The 27347-nt window shown below is 40.4% G+C and overlaps 1 protein-coding gene across 1 annotated transcript in view; it reads left to right on the top strand.

The window, feature by feature from the left end:
- Nucleotides 1–27347, top strand: part of LOC139750064 (uncharacterized) — a 278496-nt gene that overhangs the window by 149729 nt on the left and 101420 nt on the right. The window contains exons 11-13 of the mRNA XM_071664399.1: nucleotides 4068–4175; nucleotides 11380–11567; nucleotides 13775–13935. Coding sequence (XP_071520500.1) covers nucleotides 4068–4175; nucleotides 11380–11567; nucleotides 13775–13935 — 457 coding nt within the window. The remainder of the gene's footprint in view (nucleotides 1–4067; nucleotides 4176–11379; nucleotides 11568–13774; nucleotides 13936–27347) is intronic.

Raw genomic sequence — 27347 nt, 5'->3', positions numbered from 1 at the left:
TTACAATTCCTTTAATGTAGCGCAAGGAAACAGATGAAAGAATGGCCCAACCCACCAACTTACACTTATATATACATACACATCCACACACGCAAATATACGTACCTATACATCTCATCGTATAGATGTATATACACACACAGACATATACATATTTACACATGTCCATAATTCATACTGTCTGCCCTTATTCATTCCCATCGCCATCCCGCCACACATGAAATAACAACCCCCTCCCCCTGCATGTGCGGATGGTAGTGCTGGGAAAAGACAACAAAGGCCACATTCGTTCATACTCATTCTCTAGCTGTCATGTAATAATGCACCGAAACTACAGCTCCCCTTCCACATCCAGGCCCCACAAAACTTTCCATGGTTTACCCTAGATGCTTCACATGCCCTGGTTCAATCCATTGACAGCATGTCGACCCTGGTATACCACATCATTCCAATTCACTCTATTCCTTGCACGCCTATCACCCCCCTGCATGTTCTGGCCCCGATTGCTCAAAATCTTTTTCACTCCATCTTTCCACCTCCAGTTTGGTCTCCCACTTCTCCTCGTTCCCTCCACCTCTGACACATATATCCTCTTGGTCAATCTTTCCTCACTCATTCTCTCCATGTGATCAACCCATTTCAAAACACCCTCTTCTGCTCTCTCAACCACACTCTTTTTATTACCACACATCTCTCTTGCCCTATTATTACTTATCGATCAAACCTCCTCACACCACATATTGTCCTCAAACATATCATTTCCAGCACATCCACCCTCCTCCTCACAACTCTATCTATAGCCCATGCCTTGCAACCATATAACATTGTTGGAACCACTATTCCTTCTAACATACCCATTTTTGCTTTCCGAGATAATGTTCTCGACTTCCATACATTCTTCAACGCACTCAGAACTTTCGCCCCTCCCCCACCCTATGATTCACTTCCGCTTCCATGGTTCCATCCGCTGCCAAATCCACTCCCAGATATCTAAAACACTTCACTTCCTCCAGTTTTTCTCCATTCAAACTTACCTCCCGATTGATGTGTCCCTCAACCCTACTGTACCTAATAACCTTACTCTTATTCACATTTACTCTCAGCTTTCTTCTCTCACACACTTTACCAGACTCAGCCACCAGCTTCTGCAGTTTCTCACATGAATCAGCCACCAGTGTTGTATCATCAGGGAACAACAACTGACTCACTTCCCAAGCTCTCTCATCCACAACAGACTGCATACTTGCCCCTCTTTCCAAAACTCTTGCATTCACCTCCCTAACAACCCCATCCATAAACAAATTAAACAATCATGGAGACATCACACACCCCTGCTGCAAACCAACATTCACTGAGAACCAATCACTTTCCTCTCTTCCTACACGTACACATGCCTTACATCCTCGATAAAAACTTTTCACCGCTTCTCACAACTTGCCCCCCCACACCATACATTCTTAATACCTTCCACAGAGCATCTCTATCAACTCTATCATATGCCTTCTCCAGATCCATAAATGCTACATACAAATCCATTTGCTTTTCTAAATATTTCTCACATACATTCTTCAGAGCAAACACCTGATCCACACATCCTCTATCACTTCTGAAACCACACTACTCTTCCCCAATCTGTTGCTCTGTACCTGCCTTCACCCTCTCAATGAATACCCTCCCATATGATTTCCCAGGAATACTCAACAAACTTATGCCTCTGTAATTTGAGCACTCACCCTTTGCCTTTGTACAATGGCACTATGCAAGCATTCCGCCAATCCTCAGGCTCCTCACCATGACTCATACACACATTAAATAACCTTACCAACCTGTCAACAATACAGTCACCCCCTTTTTTAATAAATTCCACTGCAATACCATCCAAACCCGCTGCCTTGCTGGCTTTCATCTTCTGCAAAGCTTTTACTACCTCTTCTCTGTTTACCAAATCATTCTCCCTAACCCTCTCACTTTGCACACCACCTCGACCAAAACACCCTATATCTGACACTCTATCATCAAACACATTCAATAAACCTTCAAAATACTCACTCCATCTCCTTCTAACATCACCACTACTTGTTATCACCTCCCCATTAGCCCCCTTCACTGAAGTTCCACACACGCAAATATACATACCTATACATCTCAACGTATACATATATACACACACACAGACATATACATATATAAACATGTACATAATTCATAATGTCTGCCTTTATTCATTCCCATCGCACCCCACCACACATGAAATAACAACCCCCTCCCCCTGCATGTGTGCGAGGTAGTGCTAAGAAAAGACAACAAAGGCCACATTCTTTCACACTCAGTCTCTAGCTGTCATGTAATAATGCACCAAAACCACAGCTGCCTTTCCATATCCAGGCCCAACAGAACTTTCCATGGTTTACCCCTGACACTTCACATGCCCTGGTTGAATCCATTGACAGCATGTTGACCCCGGTATACCACATTGTTCCAATTCACTCTATTCCTTGCACACCTTTCACCCTCCTGCATGTTCAGGCCCCGATCACTCAAAATCTTTTTCACTCCATCTTTCCACCTCCAATTTGGTCTCCCACTTCTCCTCGTTCTTTCCACCTCTGACACATATATCCTCTTGGTCAATCTTTCCTTACTCATTCTCTCCATGCGACCAAACCATTTCAAAACACCCTCTTCTGCTCTCTCAACCACACTCTTTTTATTACCACACATCCCTCTTACCCTATTATTACTTACTCGATCAAACCACCTCACACCACATATTGTCCTCAAACATCTTATTTTCAGTACATCCACCCTGCTCTGCACAACTCTATCTATAGCCCACGCCTCGCAACCATATAACATTGTTGGAACCACTATTCCTTCAAACATACCCATTTTTGCTTTCCGAGATAATGTTCTCGACTTCCACACATTCTTCAATGCTCCCAGAACTTTCACCCCCTCCCCCACCTTGTGATTCACTTCCACTTCCACTTCCACTTTACTCTTGGCTTTCTTCTTTCATGTACTTTACCAAACTCAGTCTCCAGCTTCTGCAGTTTCTCACATGAATCAGCCACCAGCACTGTATCATCAGGGAACAACAACTGACTCACTTCCCTAGCTCTTTCATCCACAACAGACTGCATACTTGCCCCTCTTTCCAAAACTCTTGCATTCACCTCCCTAACTACCCCATCCATAAACAAATTAAACAACCATGGAGACATCAGACACCCCTGCCACAAACGAACTCACTGAGAACCAATCACTTTCCTCTCTTCCTACACATACACATGCCTTACATCCTCGATAAAAACTTTTCACCGCTTTTAACAACTTGCCCCCACACCATATATTCTTAATACCTCCCACAGAGCATCTCTATCAACTCTTATCATATGCCTTCTCCAGATCCATAAATGCTACATACAAATCCATTTGCTTTTCTATGTATTTCTCACATACATTCTTCAAAGCAAACACCTGATCCACACATCCTCTATCACTTCTGAAACCACACTGCTCTTCCCCAATCTGATGCTCTGTACATGCCTTCACCCTCTCAATCAATACCCTCCCATATAATTTCCCAGGAATACTCAACAAACTTATACCTCTGTAATTTGAGCACTCACTTTTATCCCCTTTGCCTTTGTACAATGGCATTATGCAAGCATTCTGCCAATCCTCAGTCACCTCACCATGAGTCTTACACACATTAAATAACCTTACCAACCAGTCAACAATACAGTCAGCCTCTTTTTCTAATAAATTCCACTGCAATACCATCCAAACCCGCTGCCTTGCCAGCTTCCATCTTCTGCAAAGCTTTACTACCTCTTCTCTGTTTATCAAATCATTCTCCCTAAACTTCTCTCTTTGCACACCTCCTTGACCAAAACACCCTATATCTGCCACTCTATCATCAAACACATTCACCAAACCTTCAAAATACTCACTCCATCTCCTTCTCACATCACCACTACTTGTTATCACCTCCCCATTAGCCCCTTTCACTGATGTTCCCATTTGTTCCCTTGTCTTACGCACTTTATTTATCTCATTTGCAGAACCATGTGGCAAGTATGCATGAAGGTGCAAAACCACATGCTTGTGCAACTTGTGGGAAAAGGTTTGCATATCAGCACAGTCTCCGCAACCACTATGCATTGCATCAGGTATGTCATTCTTCAATTGAAACTTTTTTCATTAGTCATAATAGATACTGTAGACTCTTGATTTATTGTATTTCAGAAACATACAATGCCTTTTAGTGTATACCAAATGAAAATAGATTTGTGTAGATTTTTCTAGTATCCAAAGGACATACTGTACAGTTTCAAGAAAAATTTTTCATTGACAATGTCTCATACTTTATTCTTTATAACAGGAGTCAGACAATGAGCTAGAAAAATGAGAAAACCTTGGTTTCTTTGAATATAGTAGGAAAAATCCTAATTATACCCTATAGGCAGTTCCACCACCTGCCTTAAGTGTTTTCCAAAAACCTATAGCACAGTAAACCCTCGATTTAACAGACTAATAGGGGGGAGGGAGGTATCTGTAAATGCCAGAAGTCCATTAAATCAAATGTAACTTATGACCATCTTTTGATGAAATATACAATACAGTTCACATGCTTTCTTTTAACTCCTCTATCACTTGCCATTTTGAATTTTAAGGATTGCAGCCTGACTACACAATAGCTTAAGGCAGACTGAGACCAAAACAAAGCAAGTATACCCCATGCTAGCAAAAATGAGTGCGATATGAAATATGCATGGTGCGGCATTTGAGATATTTTATTTCTGTATTTCTTGAATTATTATTAATTAATGTATTATTATTCGCCCAGTCCATTAAATCCAGAATCCATTATATTGGAGTCCATTAATTCGAGGGTTTACTGTATTTAGAGAGTTTAAAAAGATAGAGAAGAACATGATTTTGTTAATGATTTATATTTCTCCAAAGAGTTTTAAGAGTTATAATGAGCAAGAATGATTATTCAATAGAAGTAATGAAGGCAGAATCAGGATGGTGTAGGAAGCAGTGAGACATGCACATGTACTTCTCAGAAATGGTAGTTTTGAAAATTGGGAGTTTTCTTTATAAAAAACTGATTGGGAATACTTGTACTAACTTACCAATTTGTACTTTATGATTATATTTTACCAAAAGTCTGGGCTAGTGCATAGTGCTCACAGCACATCTTGCTTCATGAATAATGCTGTTTATCTCTGCAGCTGCATTCATTTATAATTATCTGCTTTGGGTTCATTTATCAGGTTTTCATATAAATGTTTCTCTAGTTGTTCCATCCATATATTTTGTTTCTCCTGGTTGGATATTGAATAGTCTTTCTAACCTTCTTGCAGGGCTCTCATATGTTTTTGATAGTTATTTTTAATGCAGCAGGCAGACTGCTGAGAGGCATGATAACATTATTTATATTCAAATGGTAAGGGACAAGCGGCCAGAAAATATACTAGAAATTTTTTACATGCTTGATCACTGTTTCCAGCATCTGCGAGGGAGCACCAGGAGCAGTAAAACAAAGGCCACATTTGCTTGAATCCATTCTCTATGTCATATATAATTCACCGAAACTACATCCTTCTACCCACAACCAAGCCCCATAGACCTTTCCATGATTTCCCCAGCCACTTCACACACCTTGGTTCGGTCCATTGACAGCATATTGACCCCTTTCATATACCACATGATTCCATCTCTCTTTATCCCATGCACACCTTTCACCCTCCTCCATGTTCAGGCCCCTAACATTCAAAATCTTTTTCGCTACATCCTTCCATCTCCGATTTGGTCTCTCCCTTCTCCTTGTCCCCTCCACCTCTGACACATACATCCTGATTGTCAACCTCTCTTTACTCATTTCCTCCATATGTCCAAACCATTTCATGACACACGAAAATACTTTCATGACACATGAAAATGCTTGATAAAAATTACCAGCAGAAAACTTAATTTTAGAAGGCTGGCTAATTAAGGAAATATTTATAAAAGAAAAAACACACAGATTAACCTAAAAGTAGTTGTCCCTGTGTACTCCTCCTCCTCGGCCTGTGTGTTGCCTGGCTCCTCTGCCTTAGCCCTCATCTTGGTTGGCTTACCTTATTCTAGTTGGAACTGCATCAGTATTTTGCAGCTCCCGTTACTATTACATTAACAATTGATCATTGTCATAAAACATGCAATATCGCTGTTTATCCTATGGCATCCTTACAAACCTAACATTTGCTCACATCCATTCTCTATCTGTCACATATGATTCACAGAAACTACAGTTCCCTACCCACAACCAAGCTCCATAGACCTTTCCATGATTTCCCCAGCCACTTCACACACCCTGGTTCAGTCCATTGACAGCATATTGACCCCTTTCATATACCACATAATTCCATTTCTCTTTATCCCATGCACTTTTTTCACCTTCCTCCATGTTCAGGCCCTTAACTTTCAAAATCTTTTTCACTCCATCCTTCCATCTCCAATTTGGTCTATCCCTTCTCCTTGTCCCCTCCACCTCTGACACATACTTCCTGTTTGTCAACCTCTCCTTACTCATTTCCTCCATATGTCCAAACCATTTCATGACACATGAAAATGCTTGATATTATTACCTGCAGAAAACGTAATGTTAGATTGAGCACACAGAAGGCTAATTAAGGAAATATTTATAAAAGAGAATGAAAAAACACACAGATTAACCTAAAAATAGTTGCCCCTATGTACTCCTCCTTAGCATGTGTGTTGACTGGCTCCTCTGTCTTGGCCCTCACCTTGGTTGGCTCATCAGTGTTTTGCAGCTTCCATTTCTAATTTCTTAGGTGTAATTAGGGTATTACATTTACAATTAATAATTGTCATAAAACTTATGCAGTATCGCTGTATATCCTATGGTATCCTTACAAACCTAACAATCCTGCTAATTCTGTTTCTTCCATGTTGAGAAGGTTCTAAACTCTTAAGATTATCCTCTATCAATTTCTTGCCATGCATAGAATATCTCATATCTCTATGTACTCTATAGGCTGTAAAGTTTGAGATTTTTCAGTGTCTTACATGCTCATCCTCTTGATATTGCTCATGAAGTGCCTGTTTTCCCACTAATTTTGTTAGTTGGTGGCTGTGTGCTATAATGGCGCAGTATTCAACTTTGCTTCTTATATGTATGTTAAACATTTTCATAAAAGTTTTTTGTCTTTTATGGTGAAAGGTTTCATTATTATGCCACTTATTACATAGCTCCATAGTGCTATCTTCTAAATGTTCTCTTTGAATTTTGGTTGTCATTTAAGATGACTCCTAGGTCTTTGACATTTGCTACACATTCTGTCACTTTCCCAGTTTTCTCTTTTATGCTGTGGCATCACTGGATTGTTAAGTGTTCTTTGACATATTTGCTCAGATTTTTCTTCATCAAGTTTTAGCAGGTTTACTTGTGCCCATTACATCACTGTGTGAATGAGCAATAGAACACAGATTAACCCTTAAACTTCAACGTGTATGGAGTACTGCTCTCGTATCTAGGATGGCTCTAGTTCTGCAACCTTACTTGAAAGAGTTGAATCAAATGTTGCTCGATTTACCAACTATCCCAGGCTAAATTCAAAACGTGACCCAGTACACTGCAATCTTGGTTCACTTTCCCTCCATTATAGATATTAGTTTGGTTTTTGCTTCCAAGAGCTGGCTGCTTGTATGTCCCCACTACTTGCTAGACCATACAATCTTGGCAGTCTTCTGTATCAAGTAATTATTGTATGGCCATTAGCAACTCAAGGGATGGGCGATTTTGATAATTGTTTATTTCTCTAAACCTCGAAACTTTGGAACTCCCTACCCCCTCATGTCTATCCCAATAACTCTGACTTGACATGTTTCAAAGGACAGGTTAATAACTTCAAATTTTTTGAATATTGTCATTTGTCACATTTTTTTTTCCCTTTCATTAATCTCTGGAGTTATGTTCTGAAAAAAGACTGGTGATTGGAAATACCTGGTTTAAAAGAGAGATACGCACAAGTATATGTATGTGGGTGGTCAACAGGCATTAATAGATTACTTATTAGTTGATAGGCTTGTAAAGTAGAGACTTTTGGACGTAAATTTGCTGAGAAGGGCAACTGGTTGGATGTCTGATCAACATCTTGTAGAGGCAAGGGCGAAGATGTGTAGAGGTTTTTGAAAAAGAGGGGACATTGTCAGGGAGAAGAGAGTGGTGAGAGTAAGTGAGCTTGGAAAAGAGACTCGTGTGAAGAAATTCCAGCAGAGATTGAGTGTAGAATGGCAAAAGGTGAGAGCAGATGAAGTGAGGGGAGTGGATGTGGAATGGGAGGTATTTAGGGAATCAATGATGGCATGTGCAAGAGGTGCATGTGGCATGAGAAAGGTGGGAGGTGGGCAGATTGAAAAGGGTAGTGAATGGTGGGATGAAGAAGTAAAGTTATTAGTGAAAGAAGAGAGAGGCATTTGATGCAACAGTACTTACAGAGAAGGAGTGCAAATGAATGGGAGATGTTTAAAGGAAAGCAGCAGGAGATCAAAAGGAAAGTGCAGGGGTTGAAAAGAGGGCAAATCAGAGTTGAGGTGAGAGAGTATCATTTAACTTTAGGGAGAATGCAGGATTGGTTTAGGAGTTAAATAATGTGAAAAAGACAAGATAAATGGGGACATTGGTGAAGGGAGCAAAAGGGGAAGTGATAACAAGTAGTACTGGAGTGAGGAGGAAATAGAATGAGTATTTTGAAGGATTGTTTAATGTGTTTGATGATAGAATGGCAGATGTAGGGTGTTTAGGTCAGTATTGTATGTGAAGTGCGAGAGTCAGGGAGAGTGGTTTGGTGAAAAGGGAAGAGATGGTGAAAGCTTTGCAGAAAATAAAGTCCAGTAAGGTGGTGGGATTGGATGTTCTTGCAGTTGGATTTATTTAGAAAGGGGGTGAATGTGTTGTTGATTGGTTGGTAAGGATATTCATTGTTTGTATGGATCATGGAGAAATGCTTGAGGATTGGAGGAACATATGTATTGTGCCAATGTATAAAGGCAGAGGGGATAAAGATGAGTGTTCAAACTACAGAGGTGTAAGTTTGTTGAGTATACCTGGAAAATTGTATGGGAGGGTATTGATTGAGAGAGTGAAGGCTTGTACAAAGCATCAGACTGAAGGGGAGTAGTGTAATTTCAGAAGTGGTAGAGGATGTGTGAATCAGTTGTTTGTTTGAAGAATGTGTGTGAGAAATACTTAAGAAAACAGTTGGATTTATATGTGCCGTTTATGGTTCTGGATAAGGCATGTGATAAGGTTGATAAAGATGCTTTCGAAAGGTCTTAAGAATATATGGTGTGGGAGGTAAGCTGCTAGAAGCATTAGTTTTATCAAGGATGTAAGGCATGTATACAAGTAGGAGGAGAGGAGAATGCTTGGTTCCCTGTCACCATATTTGTTTAATTTGTTTAGGTATGGGATGGTGAGGGAGGTAGATGCAAGAATTTTAGTGAGAGGGACAAGTATTCAGTCTGTTGAGGATGAGAGGGTCTGGGAAGTGAGTCAGTTGTTGTTCAGCAATGATACAGCATTGGCGGCTGATTCGAGTGAGAAACTGCAGAAATTAGTGACTGAGTTTGGAAGAGTGTGTGCAAGGAGAAAGTTGAGACTAAATTTGAATAGAAGCAAGGTTGTTAGGTTCAGCAGGGTTGAGGGACAAGTTAGTTAGGATGTAGGTTTGACTAGAGAAAAGTTGGAGGATGTGAAGTGCTTTACATATCTAGGAGTGGACTTGGCAGTATTTGGAATCATGGAAGTGGGAATGAGTCATAGGCTAGGGTAGGGGGCAAAAGTTCTGGGAGCAATGAAGAATGTGTGAAAAGAGAGAACATCTCAGAGAGCAAAAATAGGTATCTTTGAAGGAATAGTAGTTCCAACAATATGACTGTGAGACTTAGCCAATGGATAGGGTTGTGTAGAGGTGATTTGGTTGGAAATGATATGTTTGAGGATAATATGTGTTGGGAGGTGGTTTGATCAAGTAAGTAATAAAAGAGTAAGAGAAATGTTTTGGTAATAAAAAGAGTGTGGTTGAGAGGGCAGAAGAGGGTGTGTTGAAATGCTTTGGACATATGGAGAGAATGAGTGAGGAAAGGCTGACAAAGAGGATATATGCGTCAGAAGTAGAGGGAGCAAGGAGAAGCGAGAGACCAAAGTGGAGGTGGAAGGATGGAGTGAAAAAGGTTTCGAGCAATCAGGGCCAGAACATGCAGGTGGGCGAAAGGCATTCTTGGAATAGAGTGAATTGAAATGACATGGTATGCTTAGGTTGACATGCCATCAATGGACCGAACCATTGCATGTTGAGTGTCTGGGGTAAACCAGGGAAAGGTTTGTGGAGCCTGGATGTGGATAGGGAGCTGTTGTTTCAGTGCATAACACATAACAGCTAGAGAATGGATGAGAATGAACGTGGCCTCTCTTTGTATGTTTCCTGGTGCTACCTCACTGATGCCAGGGGTGGCACCAGCAATGGATAAAAGCAAGCAAGTATGAATATTTACATGTGTATATATGATATGTATGTGTACGTGTATGTATGTGTACATATATGTATATATATGTATATGTATGTGTATATGTACGTGTATGTGAGCATATGTGTATGTGGGTGAACAAGTCTTTCTTCTTGTGTTTCTTGGCACTACCTCACTAACACAGGGAAAGGTGATCAAATATATGATAATGAAAAATGATATATATCTATCTATATCTCTGGCTAACATAAAGTAGTAAATGGAAAGAATACTCCTAAGGCAGAAGGAGGATGATGAACATCTGCAGAACCCTATTTTTTTATAAAATTTCTAGGTCCTAAAATTTGTATATAATGAAGAGTTTGCTGTAACAAGGTGTTCAGTGTTACTGAAGTTTTTACCCAGTACCTTTTATGCAATTAACCACTGAATGTTATATCAAACTTAGGTTGAGTTTGTAAGAATTTCAGATCCAGGAATATTAATTGTGATTCATCACAGAAATGGGAAACCTACTTTTTGAAATGGTCCAATGTAAGTTTTACTTTCTTTCACAAAATTGCTCAACTTGAACCCACTGTTTATTTCTATTTCTTCTTCTTATTTTATCTCTTATGACATTTGTGACAGTTATACTCTCCAACTTAACTGAATATTATGTTTAGGGGTTATCTTGGGCCAATGTGCAAAATATGGTTATCTAAGTGTTGTCCTTTGTTGTCCTTTGTTCTTCAGCCATATCATTCTCTAACATAAACCTGTATAATCAGTTGATATGTTTTTGATATATATTGTAGTACATAGGATTTGAAAATATGAAGTACCTTTTTTCAGCCACCAAGAGAAGAGCGTGAATATCCATGCCCAATCTGTGGCAAACTGTTTACCCATCCAAGTTCCCTCATATATCATCGTGATTCCACCCACAACAATGGACGCATGTTTGTGTGTCATATTTGTAATGCTGCATTTAAGCATAAACAACTTCTTCAGAGACATTACAGTGTCCATTCTGATGACAGGTGAGTTAAGAATGGTAATGAGAGAATTGTTTTACAGCAGTAGAGGTTTGAGGCCTGTTGCTATTGGAAATTTAGGAGTTATATCTCATTAACTCTTTTGTTAATTTTCTTCACCATATGTAGAGCAAGAGAATCTTAAAATCAACACTCCTGTCTTTCTACCTGCACACATGCATAACTTTATTGGTAAAAACCTTTCATTGCTTCTAGTAGCTTTTCTCCTACATTACTTTATTGGTAAAAACTCCTCATTGCTTCTAGGAGCTTTCCTCCCACACCATATATTCATTACACCTTCCACAGGCTGTCTTGTCAACCTTACCATACATTTCCAACAAATCCATAAACACTACATACAGATTCTCTTGTTTCCCTTGGTATTTCTTCCTCACATTCTTCAAAGCAAGCAACTTACCCGCAAATCACATTGCTCCACCCTAAGCTAAAGCTCTGTGCATTCCACCACCCACTCAGTCACCACTGTCTTCTCCTTGCCTTTATACAGTGGCATTATGAATGCATTTTACCTGTCCTCAGCCACTTCACCATAAGGCATACAGACATTATAAATCTTAAATAACCAGTCAACAACAGAGTTACCTCCTTCCTTGTGAAATTCCACTGTGATCTTATTTATTCTAACCATTTTGTCTCTTTTCATCTCATATGGCTTTCACTACCTCCTCTCTTTTCATCACATCACTTACAAAGACACTACCATTTGCCACACCTTCCCAACCCAGTCAACCCATATCTGCTATCATATCAAACACATTCAACTGTCCTTCAAAGTACTTGCTCCATTCACCTCATCTTTGTGCATCCCCATCACTGATGCACCCATATGTTCTCATGCTTTTCTCATGCTTATAAGCTCTTTTTAAAAATTTTCTTATTTTCCCCTGAAGTTTGCTGATCCTGACAAAGCCCAGTTCTCATTTTCCCTCTTTTCTTTAAATGCTGCACCTTCCTCTTGATGTCTTGCCACTTTCTTTTGTACAAATGCCAATCACTCACACCCCTTCCCGGCAAGTAATGCCCATAAACTTCTCTCTTCTCTTTCACTTGCAACTTATCTTTGTCATCCCACCACTCACTACCCTTTCTCACATACTTTTCATCTCCTTGCAATACACTTCCTTCATACATGTAAACAATGCTTGGTGATCAAGTAGGCCTTAGAATCCACCCAACTCTTCACAGTTGGAGTGCCACTATGAATCAGTTATTGTGCTTATCATAGATTTTAGGTGAGTAAAGGATGGGAATAAAGTAAGAAAATTATGGAAAAAGATGTATGTGCTACTTGTTTTCAGGTAGTGTGTTTGAGAAAAAAAGGTGATGTGAGATTGGGGTTGAATACCAGCAACCCACATGTAACTTTTTGGGGTACTCTTATTATCTGAAATTTTCCTCTAATCTCCCCCTACCCCTCATGGAGGTACACTCTCATGCTTGATCGACTGCAGAGGAGAGAAGTGTTGGTTTTGAAGACGAACAAATTTTTTCTCTGTGAGGTAGTGATCCATGGGCATTTGTTCTTGGTTTTCTTACCTTCCCTGCCTTTCCTTCTAAGTTGATGTCCCATGAGCATTTTTTCCTGATTTTCTTACCCTACTCTGCCAACCCCACTATCTAAAGCAATGTTCCATGAGCATTTTTTCCTGATTTTCATACTCTGACCTGCCTTCCCTTCTATTTTTTAAAAAAGTTTTTCTCTTTATTAACTATGACTGTTTTTTGGTTGACTTGCAACCCTCAAATTCTGAGCTTTTGGATTGCCAGGATTGAATAAGCTGATGACATCATCTCTTTGTTAGTCTTTGGTTGAAGGAAGGTAGGCCTAAAGTGAGTAAGTTACTGCTCCCATGGTTGAGTGGATAAGGAAGGATGGGGAAGGGCAGTGCTTCCTACCCAAAATTACTAAGGATTAGAAGCATTATCCAGCCTTTCCAAGAGAACATCTTATAGAATTTCTCATGCTTGAGGGACAACACCTTGGAGAGAAAAGGTTCTCCAGTTTTCAAAACCTAACCCCACTTTGTACTTCCATAAGCATTAGAGATTCATGATAGTTCTTGATAGACATAACATAGGTATATAAAATTGCATTTGGCTGGTTAAGTGAATTATGGAAATTTTAAAGAGTACTGTTTTTAATTTTCAGTACATGTGAAATGTATTTTAATTGTGCAAAATTTTCACAGACCATATCCTTGTGAAGTGTGCAATACAGCCTTCAAAACCCGTGGGAACTTGTACAACCACATGAACATTCATACTGGACAAAAAAAATTTACCTGTGAAATTTGCGGCAAACAGTTCAATCACTTGACCTCCTTAACCTTGCATGTGAGGTCACACACAGGTAATGTGATAATTTAGTGATTATGTTCAGATGTAACTCTGTGGTAACTATGATTTATTTCCTCCAGTTTACTTCATGAAGTCAAATTCTCTAGGATGCATATATGAGAGTAAGGCCAGTGCAGTGTGCCTAAGTGCAAGAGCTAGTTAAGGGGATCACTGCTACAGTGTACATGAAACTCTATGTGTGTGTGTGTATGTATATTTTTAACTTTTCTACTATTTCCCCACATTAGCGAGGTAGCGCTATTAACAGAGCAAAGAAAGGCTACATTCAGTCATATCCATTCTCTAGGTGTCATGTGCAGTGCACTGAAACTACAATCCCCTATCCTTAGTCATGCCCTGCAAACCTTTCTGTGGTTTTCCCCAGTCTGTCTCATATGCCCTGGTTCAGTCCATTGAAAGCACATTGCCCCCTTTTTTTAATACAACATTGCTCCAATTCACTCTATCCCATGCACATCTTTCACTGTCCTACATGTTCAGTTCGTGATCACTCAAGATCTTTTTCACTCCATCCTTCCATCTTCAGTTTGGTGTCCCTCTTCTCGTTGTCACCCATGATTCTGACACATTTATCCTTTGTCAACCTCTCCTCACTCATTCTCTCCATGTATCCAAACCATTTTAGCACACCCTCTTCCGCTCTCTCAACCACACTTTCATTATCACATCTCTCGCTCTTACCCTTTTATTACGTACTGCAAGTACTCAGAATCTTTTTCATTCCATCCTTCCATGGCTAATTTGATCTTCTTTCTCATTGTTCCTTCCAGTTTGGACACCTCCCTTCTCTCATTCTCTCCTTATGTCCAAACATTTCAGCACACCCTCTTCAAATGTCTCACCCATACTCTTCTAAATGGCACACCTCTCTTTTACACTTTGATAACTTGATCAACTAACCTCACATCACATATTTCACTCAAACATTTCATTTTCATCATATCCACCTTTTCAGTACATTTTCACCAATAGCCCATGCTTCATGTCCATACAACTTTGCACTACTTTGTTGAGACTACGGTTCCTTCAAACATACCCATTTTTGCCCACCCAGACGATGAACTATCTTTCCACACATTCCTCAGTGCTCCCAGAACCTTCACCCCCTTAACCACCCAATGACTCACTTCTGCTTCCATGGTTCCATTCACAGCCATGTCCACTCTTAGGTATGTAAAATCTCTTTCTCCAGATTCTCTCTATTCTAACTCACACTCCGACTAATCACTCCCTCTGCACTGCCAAACCCAACAACCTTGCTTTTTTACGCATTTACTTGCAACTTCCTCCTTTCTCACACTCATCCAAACTCAGTCACCAACTTCTGCATTTTTTCACTTGAGTCTGTCACAAGCTAACAACAAATGATTCACTTCCCACTCATACATACGTACCTACCTCTCCCTAAGACCCTTCATTGCGTTTACCTCTCTCACCACTTCTTCCATAAACAAATTAAACAGCCAGGGTGACATGACACACTCCTGCCTCATACCAGCTTTCTCCTGGAACCACTCACTGTCCTCTTTTCTTACTTGTACACATGCCTTGCACTCAAGGTGAAAACATTGCTGCTTTTAGCAAAAACTTTTTTTATAAATGACATGGCATGGGCAAATAACATACCTCAATCAAAGCCATCTCAGATGAAAGAAAAATGTTAAAGGGAAGGCAATTAGAAATTAATCAGGGCTCTGAAAGTGTGTGTAGACCTGACTCTTAAAGGAAGACACTTTATATGAAAAGGAAAAGACAAATGAAAGAAGAGGATTCCACAGCTTAGCCATTCGAGGGAAGGAGATACCATGATTGTTCTTCCCCACCCTGATGATCAGTACATTCCTTCACCCTCTCAATCACCACTCCTCCTTTCAGTTTACTTGGTATATTCAACAAACTTATGCCTCAGCAGTCTAAACACTCACCATTTTTCCTTGCCTTTGTACAGTGGCACTGTACATGCATTCCTCCAATCCTCAGGCACTTCACCTTGATCCAGTTATACATTGAAAATTCTAACTAATTATGCAACAACACAGGTACCCCCTTTCTTTAGAAATTTATTTGCAATACCACCCACTCCTGCCACATCACCACATTTCATCTCACTCAAGGCTTCTATCACATCCTCTCTCCCCACCAAACCACTTTCCATGACTCTTTCATTGTGCATTCCTTCCTGACCCAAACACCATATATATCTGCCGCAAATTATCATCAAACACATTCAGCAAACCTTCAGACTATTTGCTCCACCTCCTCACCTCATCTGTACCTTTTACCACTTTCCCTTTGTCTGTTCAATGATGTCCCCACTTGTTCTTGTTTTTCTCACCTGGGAAGTGAGTTAGTTGTTGTGTGCTGATGATACAATGCTAGTGGCATATTTGAGTGAGAAGCTGCAGAAGTTGGTGACTGAGTTTAGAAGAGTGTATGAAAGGAGGAAGTTAAGAGTAAATGTGAGTAAAAGCAAAGTTATGAGGTTTAATATGATTAGGGACAGGTTATTTGGGGTGTGAGTTTGATTGGAGAAAAATTAGAGGAAGGGAAGTGTTTTAGATGCCTGGGTATGGACATGGGCAATAATGGGCATGTTTGAAGACATAGTAATTCACAACCATTTTATATGGATGCAAGGTATGATCTATTAATGATTTTCTTTGGAGAGTGGAGGTGTTAGAAAAGAAATTTTTGTGGACAATATGTGGTGTGAGGTGGTTTGTTCAAGTGAGAGAGAGGTGTGGTACTAAAAAGGGTGTGGTTGAGAGAGCTGAAGAGGGAGTGCTGAAATGGTTTGGACATTTGGAGAGAGTGAATGAGGAAAAGTCAACAGAGAGAATATATGTGTCAGAGATGAAGGGAACAGAAAGGGGAGTGAAAGAGATTTTGAGCATTCAGCACCTGAATATACAGGAAGGTGAAAGTTGTGCATAGGATAGAGTGCATTGGAATGAAGTGATATGCAGGGGTCAACTTGCTGTCACTGGACTCACCTAAAGCATCAGAGGTAAAACTTGGAAAGATCTGCAGGGCCTGGTCGTGGATAGGGAGCTGTGGTTTTGGTGCATTGCACAAGACAGCTAGAGATTGGATGCGAATGAATGTGGCCTTTCTTCATCTGTTCCTGATGCTACCTCACTAATGCTGGAAATAGCGATCGAGTATGAATGAAAGAAAAGCTTCCAAAAATATAATATGATTGTCATACATGTTAGTATTTAAACTGAAAGAGGTTATTTGTGGCACAGTTACCTCAGTATTCTTGTGTACCAACATATTAACTTGGATACAATGTAATCCTTGAATCTAACTTGAAGCACATTTCTAGTTGGTCTCACACTATACCAAGTACCTCTGCTTGCTGCACTAGAAGAATCTTCTCTGTGACCTGCTTCACCCCTTTCCTGATTCTGCATGCTACTTAGCATACACATCCATATTTGCATTGTCCAAACCTGAGTCTGTCTCTAACCCTCTATCATCTTGTACATCTCTTGCCATACTGTCTCATGGTTTTTACTCATTGTTAAGGTCTTTTTAACTAGCCTGTTATGTCGTGCATTTCCAGAATTTGTTATCACCTCTTTTTATCTTTCATCCAACCTCTTCTTTGCTGTTCCTTTTGATTGTAGAGGTTTGTGCTCACATATTATTGTGAACAGTCTCCCTACTGTATATTGATGAATCTGTCACTGTAAAAACTACTGCTATCATCTCTTTATCTCTGCATACCTAGCCTCCATAGGAGTCAGTGCATTGCTTGCATAAGATATTGGTTTACCTTTCTGCATCTGCATACAACCTCAGCCTACCTGATTAGTGTCACACTGAATAACAAAGTTTGTTTTGGTCATAGAAAGCTAAATCAGGAGAGGATGTCACTAACTGCGTGACCTTGTCTAGAGCCTCTTCCTTTACTCTTCTTCATTGCCACTGAACATCTTTGTTAGTCACTTGATGGATGCGCTGTGGTACGTCGTATAATTTGGGTAAGAATCTTGCCAGATGATTCACTGTGCCAGCGCATCTCTTTGCCTCTGTCTTATCTTGTGGAGTTTTCATCTTTACAGTGGATGCTGTCTTACCAGGATCAGGTTTCAAATTATGCTAAGATACCTTATGTCCTAGAAAAGAATTCTCAGTCTTCCTTAGTTCTGTCTTACAATTCTGGAGCTTAATCCTTTGCTTCCTACATCTTTCTAACAGTTTACACACATTATTACCATGATTATTGCTCGCTTGTTCATCATTGTTTCTGATATTGTACATGCAAATACATAAAGGCTGCATTCAGCAACTTTTGGAATATTTCACTTCTCATAGCTAAGACAAATAGTAATCATAATCGCTTGTACCTTCCTAGTGGTGTCTGAAATGTTGTAAGATAACTGATCATCTAATATACGGTGCCGGTAACCATTCCTTTGATCAAATTTTGAGAACAGTGGATGTATTTCTCTTTTCTGGTCTTTATTCAGTGCTTGTAGATAATTGCAAATTCAAATGTTACCTGATATCGTGCTTCCAAAAACCATATAACTAACCCATTCTGTTTGTTCATTCACTATAGCTATGACATTCATTTCATGCAATTTATTAAGCTTATCATGAACGTTTTGTTTAACACTGATTGGCACTTGACATGATGACATTGCCACTTGGTTAGATGATGAATCAGGAGTTTGATTAACAGCACCAGGTGATTTCCCCAGCTCTTCTGAAAACACATCACTGAAAGTTTGAGAACAGTTTTGAGAACACATCTTGAAATGCACTAATCTCATAATTCACTGTTATCAGTTCCATCAATAGGTTTTAGTTGGTAGGCAGCCACTGACTGGGAAGGTATATTACTGTTACTACCTTCCTAGGTATTGGGAGGGTTGATGATGGCTGCATAGTGAGCCATCACTTCAGTGGTTGTCAAGGTTCACTCTTTTGAACCATTTAGCTGTTTCTTTTAAATCTGCCTCACTCACATGTGGACTGCTGGTATTCTGTCCACAAATATACAATCTCTGTTTGTCACAAATAACACTTGACAACACATAACTAACACAACTCATTCCTGACAACTCTAGATTTTCCAGCAGAGAGCTTTTCACTAACCCTACCAAAATGCTTGGAGCAATAGATAGTAGTAGTAGTAGGTTAGAACATTGTCGACACATTAGGTAGAAGTAGTTAGTAGGAATATTAGGTTGGAGCCTCAGAAAACACTATGCTAGAGTTTTTTCCCTGTGCTAGTGACTTGTTAAGGGTGAGGCACTAAAGGCAAAGAAACAACAGTGGGATTCAGCAGTTATGGAGACTCTTTTGCTGTAGCCACTCTCATGAGGACATTCCCGAAAGTGAGTGGGTGTCAGAGGTATAGATAGATAGATAAATCAAATTCATCTGTTCTGGTGCTTTTTTACCTGAAATTGGAATAAGACCATGTTCCACAATAAATCACTCTACAAAACCTTTTTTTTTAGTCTTATAGTTAGGTGGTAGGCAGCCAACGACAATTGAAGTGTATACTGGTACTACCCGCCTGGGTATCAGGAGGGTTAGTGATGGCTGTGCAATGAGCCTTCATTGGTTGTCAAGCTGCACTCCTCTGACTCAGGTAGCTGTCTTTTCTTTATGCCTTGCTCATATGTGGACTACTTGTGTTCTGTCCACAAACAATATTTCCCTGAAACACTTAACTTACACAACTCATTCTTTGTAACTCTAAACTTTTTTGCAGTTAGTGCTGTGTGCTAGCCCTGCTAATTGGCAAATGATAGGAGCTTTCGATTGAAGTAAAATGTTGGAACATTTGGCAGGAGCATTAGGTAGAAGTATTAGTGTGGAACAGAAACATTAGGTAGGCACATTAGGTAGGAGTCTATGGAAACAAAGTTGCCCTCTACCAGTTCCCTGTTAAGGGTGAGGTATGAAGGCTAAGAAGTAGCACTGGAGTTCACCACATATGGAGACTCTTTTGCCTTTGCCATCCCCTTGAGGAAGTTCCCAGAGGGAATGGGCATCAGATGTATAGATAGACAAATAGTATTACAGTTGACAATAACTATTCTACACTTTCCCATTTGGCTTAGCTGAATTCCATATGTACAGCACTGTATCACAGGACTTTAACTGCCTGTCAGGCACTACATGTTGAGTTGAGAAATATTCATGTTTACACCACAATCAACTTGAAAGTTCACCTTCTTTCTGCCTACCTCCATGGATGTCATGATGGTTCTGTCACTGCTTCATGTTGATAGCTTCCAAACATACTGGACATCACTGTCATCTTCTGTGTCTACACTCTATTGGATACCATTGACTAAACTTCTCTTATAGCCTTTCTGTGGCTTTGATCCGCATTCACTTGCAGAGTGATTCTTCTTGTTACACTTGTTACAGGTCTTACCATATGCTGGCCATTCATTCTGAATAAGCTTGATGTCACAAAACTTGCAGACCTTCAAGGGTGTGTGTCCCGGTGTGGTTCTCTTGTTGGGTGCCTTCATTTCATTTGCCTTCTTCATACATTTCCTCTGAGTCACCTTTTAGACAGCTTCCAGTCCTTCACCCTGAAATACTGCCATTTGCATCTTTGATACTTAGATATCACACAGATTTTGACAACTGCATTAAGATTAAGGTCATCCTTTGATTTTTCAAATTTGTATGTACTTGTGAATATAAACAGAAATAGCTGCTTGCATATAGAAAACAGGATATGATAGACATTAATAAACATGATTTTTTTTATGTTGGAGGCTCCAGGCACAGAAAAAAAGGCCACTTCAAGGCTGAGCCCTAATTGAAATAGAGGATTATGAAAGGGAAAAAAAAGTATTTCAAATTTTAAAGAAAGTGAAGAACCTGTCTTTTAAAATGTGCCAGGTTATAGTTATTGAGAAAGGCTTGAGGGGTTAGAATTCCAAAGCTTTGAGGTGAAGGAAAAGAAACAGTTATCAAAACGGCCCATCCTTAAGTTGCCAATGGGTGCATAGTAATCATGTGATGCTGCAGCTTACCAAGTATTGTGTGGTCTAACTAGTGGTGGGGGAATACAAGAAGCCAACTCTTGGGAGTGAAAACCAAAGTAATATCTATAAAAGATGGAAATTTAACCAACTTTGCAGGGCAAGTGAGTCAAGTTTTGAAGTTAGCCTGGGAGAGATTGTGAGTTGGGCTACTCTTAACTATGTCAAGTAAGGATGCAGAACTAGAACCACCCAAATGTGAGAACAGTATACTCTCTTACTTATTTATCTCCCTCTACTTTACTGACCAACATACAATGTAGCAGTGTTCACAAGAGTAAGTGAGCTTAGGAAGGAGACTTATGTGAGGAAGTACCAGGAGAGACTAAGTACAGAATGGAAAAAGGTGAGAACAAAGGACGTAAGTGGAGTGAGGGAGGAATGTGATGTATTTAGGGAAGCAGTGATGGCTTGGCAAAAGATGCTTGTGGCATGAGAAGCGTGGGAGGTGGGCGGATTAGAAAGGGTAGTGAGTGGTGGGATGAAGAAGTAAGATTATTAGTGAAAGAGATGAGAGAGGCATTTGAACAATTTTTGCAGGGAAATAATGCAAATGACTGGGAGATGTATAAAAGAAAGAGGCAGGAGGTCAAGAGAAAGGTGCAAGAGGTGAAAAAGGCAAATGAGAGTTGGGATTAGAGAGTATCATTAGATTTTGGGGAAAATAGAAATATGTTTTGGAGGGAGGTAAATAAAGTGCGTAAGATAAGGGAACAAATGGGAACATCAGTGAAGGGGGCAAATGGGGAGGTGATAACAAGTAGTGGTGATGTGAGAAGGAGATGGAGTGAGTATTTTGAAGGTTTCTTGAATGTGTTAGATGATAGAGTGGCAGATATAGGGTGTTTTGGTCGAGGTGGTGTGCAAAGTGAGAAGGTTGGGGAGAATAATTTGGTAAACAGAGAAGAGGTAGTAAAAGCTTTGCAGAAGATGAAAGCCGGCAAGGTGGCAGGTTTGGAAGGTATTGCAGTGGAATTTATTGAAAAAGGGGGTGACTTTGTTGTTGACTGGTTGGTAAGGTTATTTAATGTGTGTATGACTCATGGTGAGGTGCCTGAGGATTGGCGGAATGCTTACATAGTGTCATTCTACAAAGGCAGAGAAGATAAAGAGAGTGCTCAAATTACAGAGGTATAAGTTTGTTAAGTATTCCTAGGAAATTATATGGGAGGGTAGTGATTGAGAGGGTGAAGGCTTGTACAGAGCATCAGATTGGGGAAGAGCAGTGTGGTTTCAGAAGTGGTAGAGAATGTGTGGATCAGTTGTTTTCTTTGAAGAATGTATGTGAGAAATACTTAGAAAAGCAAATGGATTTGTATGTAGCATTTATGGATCTGGAGAAGGCATATGATAGAGTTGATAGAGATGCTCTGTGGAAGGTATTAAGAATATATGGTGTGGGAGGCAAGTTGTTAGAAGCAGTGAAAAGATTGTATCGAGAATGTAATGTGTACGAGTAGGAAAAGAGGAAAGTGATTGGTTCTCAGTGAATGTCGGTTTGTGGCAGGGGTGCATAATGTCTCCATGGTTGTTTAATTTGTTTATGGATGGGGTTGTTAGGGAGGTGAATGCAAGAGTTTTGGAAAGAGGGGCAAGTATGCAGTCTGTTGTGGATGAGAGAGCTTGGGAAATGAGTCAGTTGTTCGCTGATGATACAGCGCTGGTGGCTGATTCGTGTGAGAAACTGCAGAAGCTGGTGACTGAGTTTGGTAAAGTGTGTGAAAGAAGAAAGCTGAGAGTAAATGTGAATAAGAGCAAGGTTATTAGGTAGAGTAGGGTTGAGGGACAAGTCAACCGGAAGTTAAGTTTAAATGGAGAAAAACTGGAGGAAGTGAAGTGTTTTAGACATCTGGGAGTGGATTTGGCAGCGGATGGAACCATGGAAGCGGAAGTGAATCGTAGGGTGGGGGAGGGGGCGAAAGTTCTGGGAGCGTTGTAAAATGTGTGGAAGGCGAGAACGTTATCTTGGAAAGCAAAAATGGGTATGTATAAAGGAATAGTGTCTCCAACAATGTTATATGGTTGCGAGGCATGGGCTACAGATAGAATTGTGCAGAGGAGGGTGAATATGCTGGAAATGAGATGTTTGAGGACAATATGTGGTGTGAGGTGGTTTGCTCAAGAAAGTAATAATAGGGTAAGAGAAATGTGCGGTAATAAAAAGAGTGTGGTTGAGAGAGCAGAAGAGGGTGTTTTGAAATGGTTTGGACACATGGAGAGAATGAGCGAGGAAAGATTGACAAAGAGGACATATGTGTCAGAGATGGAGGGAACGAGGAGAAGTGGGAGACCAGATTGGAGGTGGAAAGATGGAGTGAAAAAGATTTTGAGTGATTTGGGCCTGAACACGCAGGAGGGTGAAAGGCGTGCAAGGAATAGAGTGAATTGGAACGATGTGATGTACCAGGGTCGATGTTCTCTCAATGGAATGAACCAGTGCATGTGAAGCGTCTAGGGTAAACCATGGAAAGTTCTGTGGGGCCTAGATGTGGAAAGGGAGCTGTGGTTTCGGTGCATTATTACATGACAGCTAGAGACTGAGTGTGAATGAATATGGCCTTTGTTGTCTTTTCCTAGCTCTACCTCGCACACATGAGGGGGGAGGGGATTGTTATTTCATGTGTGGTGGGGTAGCAATGGGAATGAATAAAGGCAGACAGTATGAATTCTGTACATGAGTGTATATGTATATGTCTGTGTGTGTATATATATGTATACATTGAGATGTATAGGTATGTATATTAGCGTGTGTGGATTGAACCAGGGCATGGTGAAAGGCATGCAAGGAATAGAGTGAATTGGAACAGTGTGGTATACCAGGGTCAACGTGCTGTCAGTGGATTGAACCAGGGCATGCAAACCATCTGGGGTAAACCATGGAAAGTTCTGTGGGGCCTGGATGTGGAAAGGGAGCTGTGGTTTCGGTGCATTATTACATAATAGAGACTGAGTGTGAACAAATGGGGCCTTTGTTGTCTTTTCCTAGCGCTACCTCGCACACATGAGGGGGGAGCGGGTTGTTATTTCATGTGTGGCGAGGTGGCAATGGAAATGAATAAAGGCAGACAGTATGAATTATATGCATGTGTATATATGTATATGTCTGTGTGTGTATATATATGTATGCGTTGAGATGTATAGGTATGTATATTTGTGTGTTTGGGCGTGTATGTATATACATTAGTATGTGGGTGGGTTGGGCCATTCTTTCGTCTGTATCCTTGTGCTACTTCGCTAACGCGGGAGACAGTGACAAAGCAAAATAAATAAATGAATAAATAGATAATATATATATGTATATAGCAACAGAAGAAGGAGTCATGCAGGGAGTGCACATCCTCCTCGAAGGCTCAGAATGGGGTGTCTAGATGTGTGTGGATGTAACCGAGATGAGAAAAAAAGGAGAGATAGATAGTATGTTTGAGGAAAGGAACCTGGATGTTTTGGCTCTAAGTGAAACGAACCTCAAGGGTAAAGGGGAAGAGTGTTTGGGAATGTCTTGGGAGTAAAGTCAGGGGTTGGTGATAGGACAAGGATAAGGGAAGGAGTAGCATTACTCCTGAAACAGGAGTGGTGGGAGTATGTGATAGAGTGTAAGAAAGTAAATTCTAGATTGATATGGATAAAACTGAAAGTCGATGGAGAGAGATCGGTGATTATTGGTGCCTATGCACCTGGGCATGGGAAGAAAGATCATGAGAGGCAAATGTTTTGGGCATCTGAGTGAGTGTGTTAGCAGTTTTGATGCACGAGACCGGGTTATAGTGATGGGTGATTTGAATGCTAGGGTGAGTAACGTGGCAGTTGAGGGAATAATTTGTGAACATGGTGTGCTCAGTGTTGTAAATGGAAATGGTGACGAGCTTGTAGGTTTGTGTGCTGAAAAAGGACTGGTGATTGGGAATACCTGGTTTAAAAAGAGATATATATGTAAGTATACGTATGTAAGTAGGAGGGATGGCAGAGAGTGTTATTGGATTATGTGTTAATTGATAGGCGCATAAAAGAGAGACTTTTGGATGTTAATGTGCTGAGAGGTGCAACTGGAGGGATGTCTGATCAATATCTTGTGTAGGCGAAGGTGAAGCTTTGTAGAGGTTTTCAGAAAAGAAGAGAGAATGTTGGGGTGAAGAGAGTGGTGTGAGTAAGTGAGCTTGGGAAGGAGACTTGTGTGAGGAAGTTCCAGGAGAGACTGAGTGCAGAATGGAAAAAGGTGAGAGCAAAGGATGCAAGGGGAGTGGGGGAGGAATGGCATGTATTACTGAAGCAGTGATGGCATGTGCAAAAGATGCTTGTGGCATGAGAAGCGTGGGAGATGGGCAGATTAGAAAGGGTAGTGAGACGTGGGATGAAGAAGTAAGATTATTAATGAAAGAGAAAAGAGAGGCATTTGGATGATTTTTCGGGGAAATAGTGCGAATGACTGGGAGATGTGTAAAAGAAAGAGGCAGGAGGTCAAGAGAAAGGTGCAGGAGGTGAAAAAGAGGACAAATGAGAGTTGGGGTGAGAGAGTATCATTAAATTTTAGGGAGAATAGAAAGATGCTTTTGAAGGAGGTAAGTAAAGTGCGTAACACAAGAGAACAAATGGGAACATTGAGAGGAAAGTGATTGGTTCTCAGTGAATGTTGGTTTGTGGCAGGGGTGCATGATGTCTTCATGGTTGTTTAATTTGTTTATGAATAGGGTTGTTAGGGAGGTGAATGCAAGAGTTTTGGAGAGAGGGGCAAGTATGCTGTCCGTTGTGGATGAGAGGGCTTGGGAAGCGGGTCAGTTATTGTTCACTGATGATACAGCGCTGGTGGCTGATTTGGGTGAGAAACTGCAGAAGCTAGTGACTGAGTTTGGTAAAGTGTGTGAAAGAAGAAAGCTGAGAGTAAATGTGAATAAGAGCAAGGTTATTAGGTACACTTGGGGTTGAGGGACAAGTCAGTTGGGAAGTAAGTTTGAATGGAGAAAAACTGGAGGAAGTGAAGCATTTTATATATCTGGGAGTAGAATCAGCAACGGATGGAACCATGGAAGTGGAAGTGAGTCACGGAGTGGGGGAGGGGGCGAAAGTTCTGGGAGCATTGAAGAATGTGTGGAAGGCAAGAACATTATCTTGGAAAGCAAAAATGGGTATGTTTGAGGGAATAGTGGTTCCACCAATGTTATATGGTTGCAAGGCTTGGGCAATAGATAGGTTTGTGCAGAGGAGGGTGGATGTGTTGGAAATGAGATGCTTGAGGACAGTATGTGGTGTGAGGATGTTTGCTCGAGTAAGTGATGAAAGGGTAAGAGAGATGTGTGGTAATAAAAAGAGTGTGGTTGAGAGAGCAGAAGAGGGGGTATTGAAATGGTTTGGTCACATGGAGAGAATGAGTGAGGAAAGATTGAGAAAGAGGATGTATGTGTTAGAGGTGGAGGGAATGAGGAGAAGTGGGAGACCAAATTGGAGGTAGAAGGATGGAGTTAAAAAGATTTTGGGCGATTGGGGCCTAAACATGCACGAGGGTGAAAGGCATGCAAGGGATAGAGTGAATTGGAACAATGTGGTATACCGGGGTTGACATGCTGTCAATGGACTGAACCAGGGCATGTGAAGCGTCTGGGGTAAAACATGGAAAGTTGTATGATGCCTGGATGTGGAAAGGAAGCTGTGGTTTTGGTGCATTATACATGACAGCTAGAGACTGAGTGAATGAATGTGGCCTTTGTTGTCTTTTTCTAGCGCTAACTCGCATGCGCACTAGGGGGAAGGGGGGTGTTGTTTCATGTGTGGCAGGGTGGTGACAGGAATGGCTGAGGGCAGCAAGTATGAATATGTATGTGTGTATATATGCGTATGTCTGTGTTGAAATGTGTAGGCATGCATATGTGCATGTGTGGGCGTCTATGTATATGCATGTGTATGTGGGTGGGTTGGGCCATTCTTGTGCTACCTCGCTAATGCAGTAGACAGCAACTAAGTATAATAAATATAAATAAAAAATACATATATATATATATATATATATATATATATATATATATATATATATATATATATATATATATATATATATATATATATATATATATATATTCATTTATTTATTTATTTATTTTGCTTTGTTGCTGTCTCCCGCGTTAGTGAGGTAGCACAAGGAAACAGACGAAAGAATGGCCCAACCCACCCACATACACATGTATATACATACACATCCATACATGCAAATATACATACCTATACATCTGAATGTATACATATATATACACACACAGACATATACATATATACACATGTACATAATTCATACTGTCTGCCCTTATTCATTCCCATCACCACCTCGCCTTACATGAAATAACAACCCCCTCCCCTCCCTCATGTGTGTGAGGTATCGCCAGGAAAAGAC

Source organism: Panulirus ornatus, chromosome 9 (assembly GCF_036320965.1).
Source record: "Panulirus ornatus isolate Po-2019 chromosome 9, ASM3632096v1, whole genome shotgun sequence".
NCBI lineage: Eukaryota > Metazoa > Arthropoda > Malacostraca > Decapoda > Palinuridae > Panulirus > Panulirus ornatus.
The sequence above is the reverse complement of the archived record's forward strand: the minus strand, read 5'-3'. Positions and strand labels throughout refer to the sequence as shown.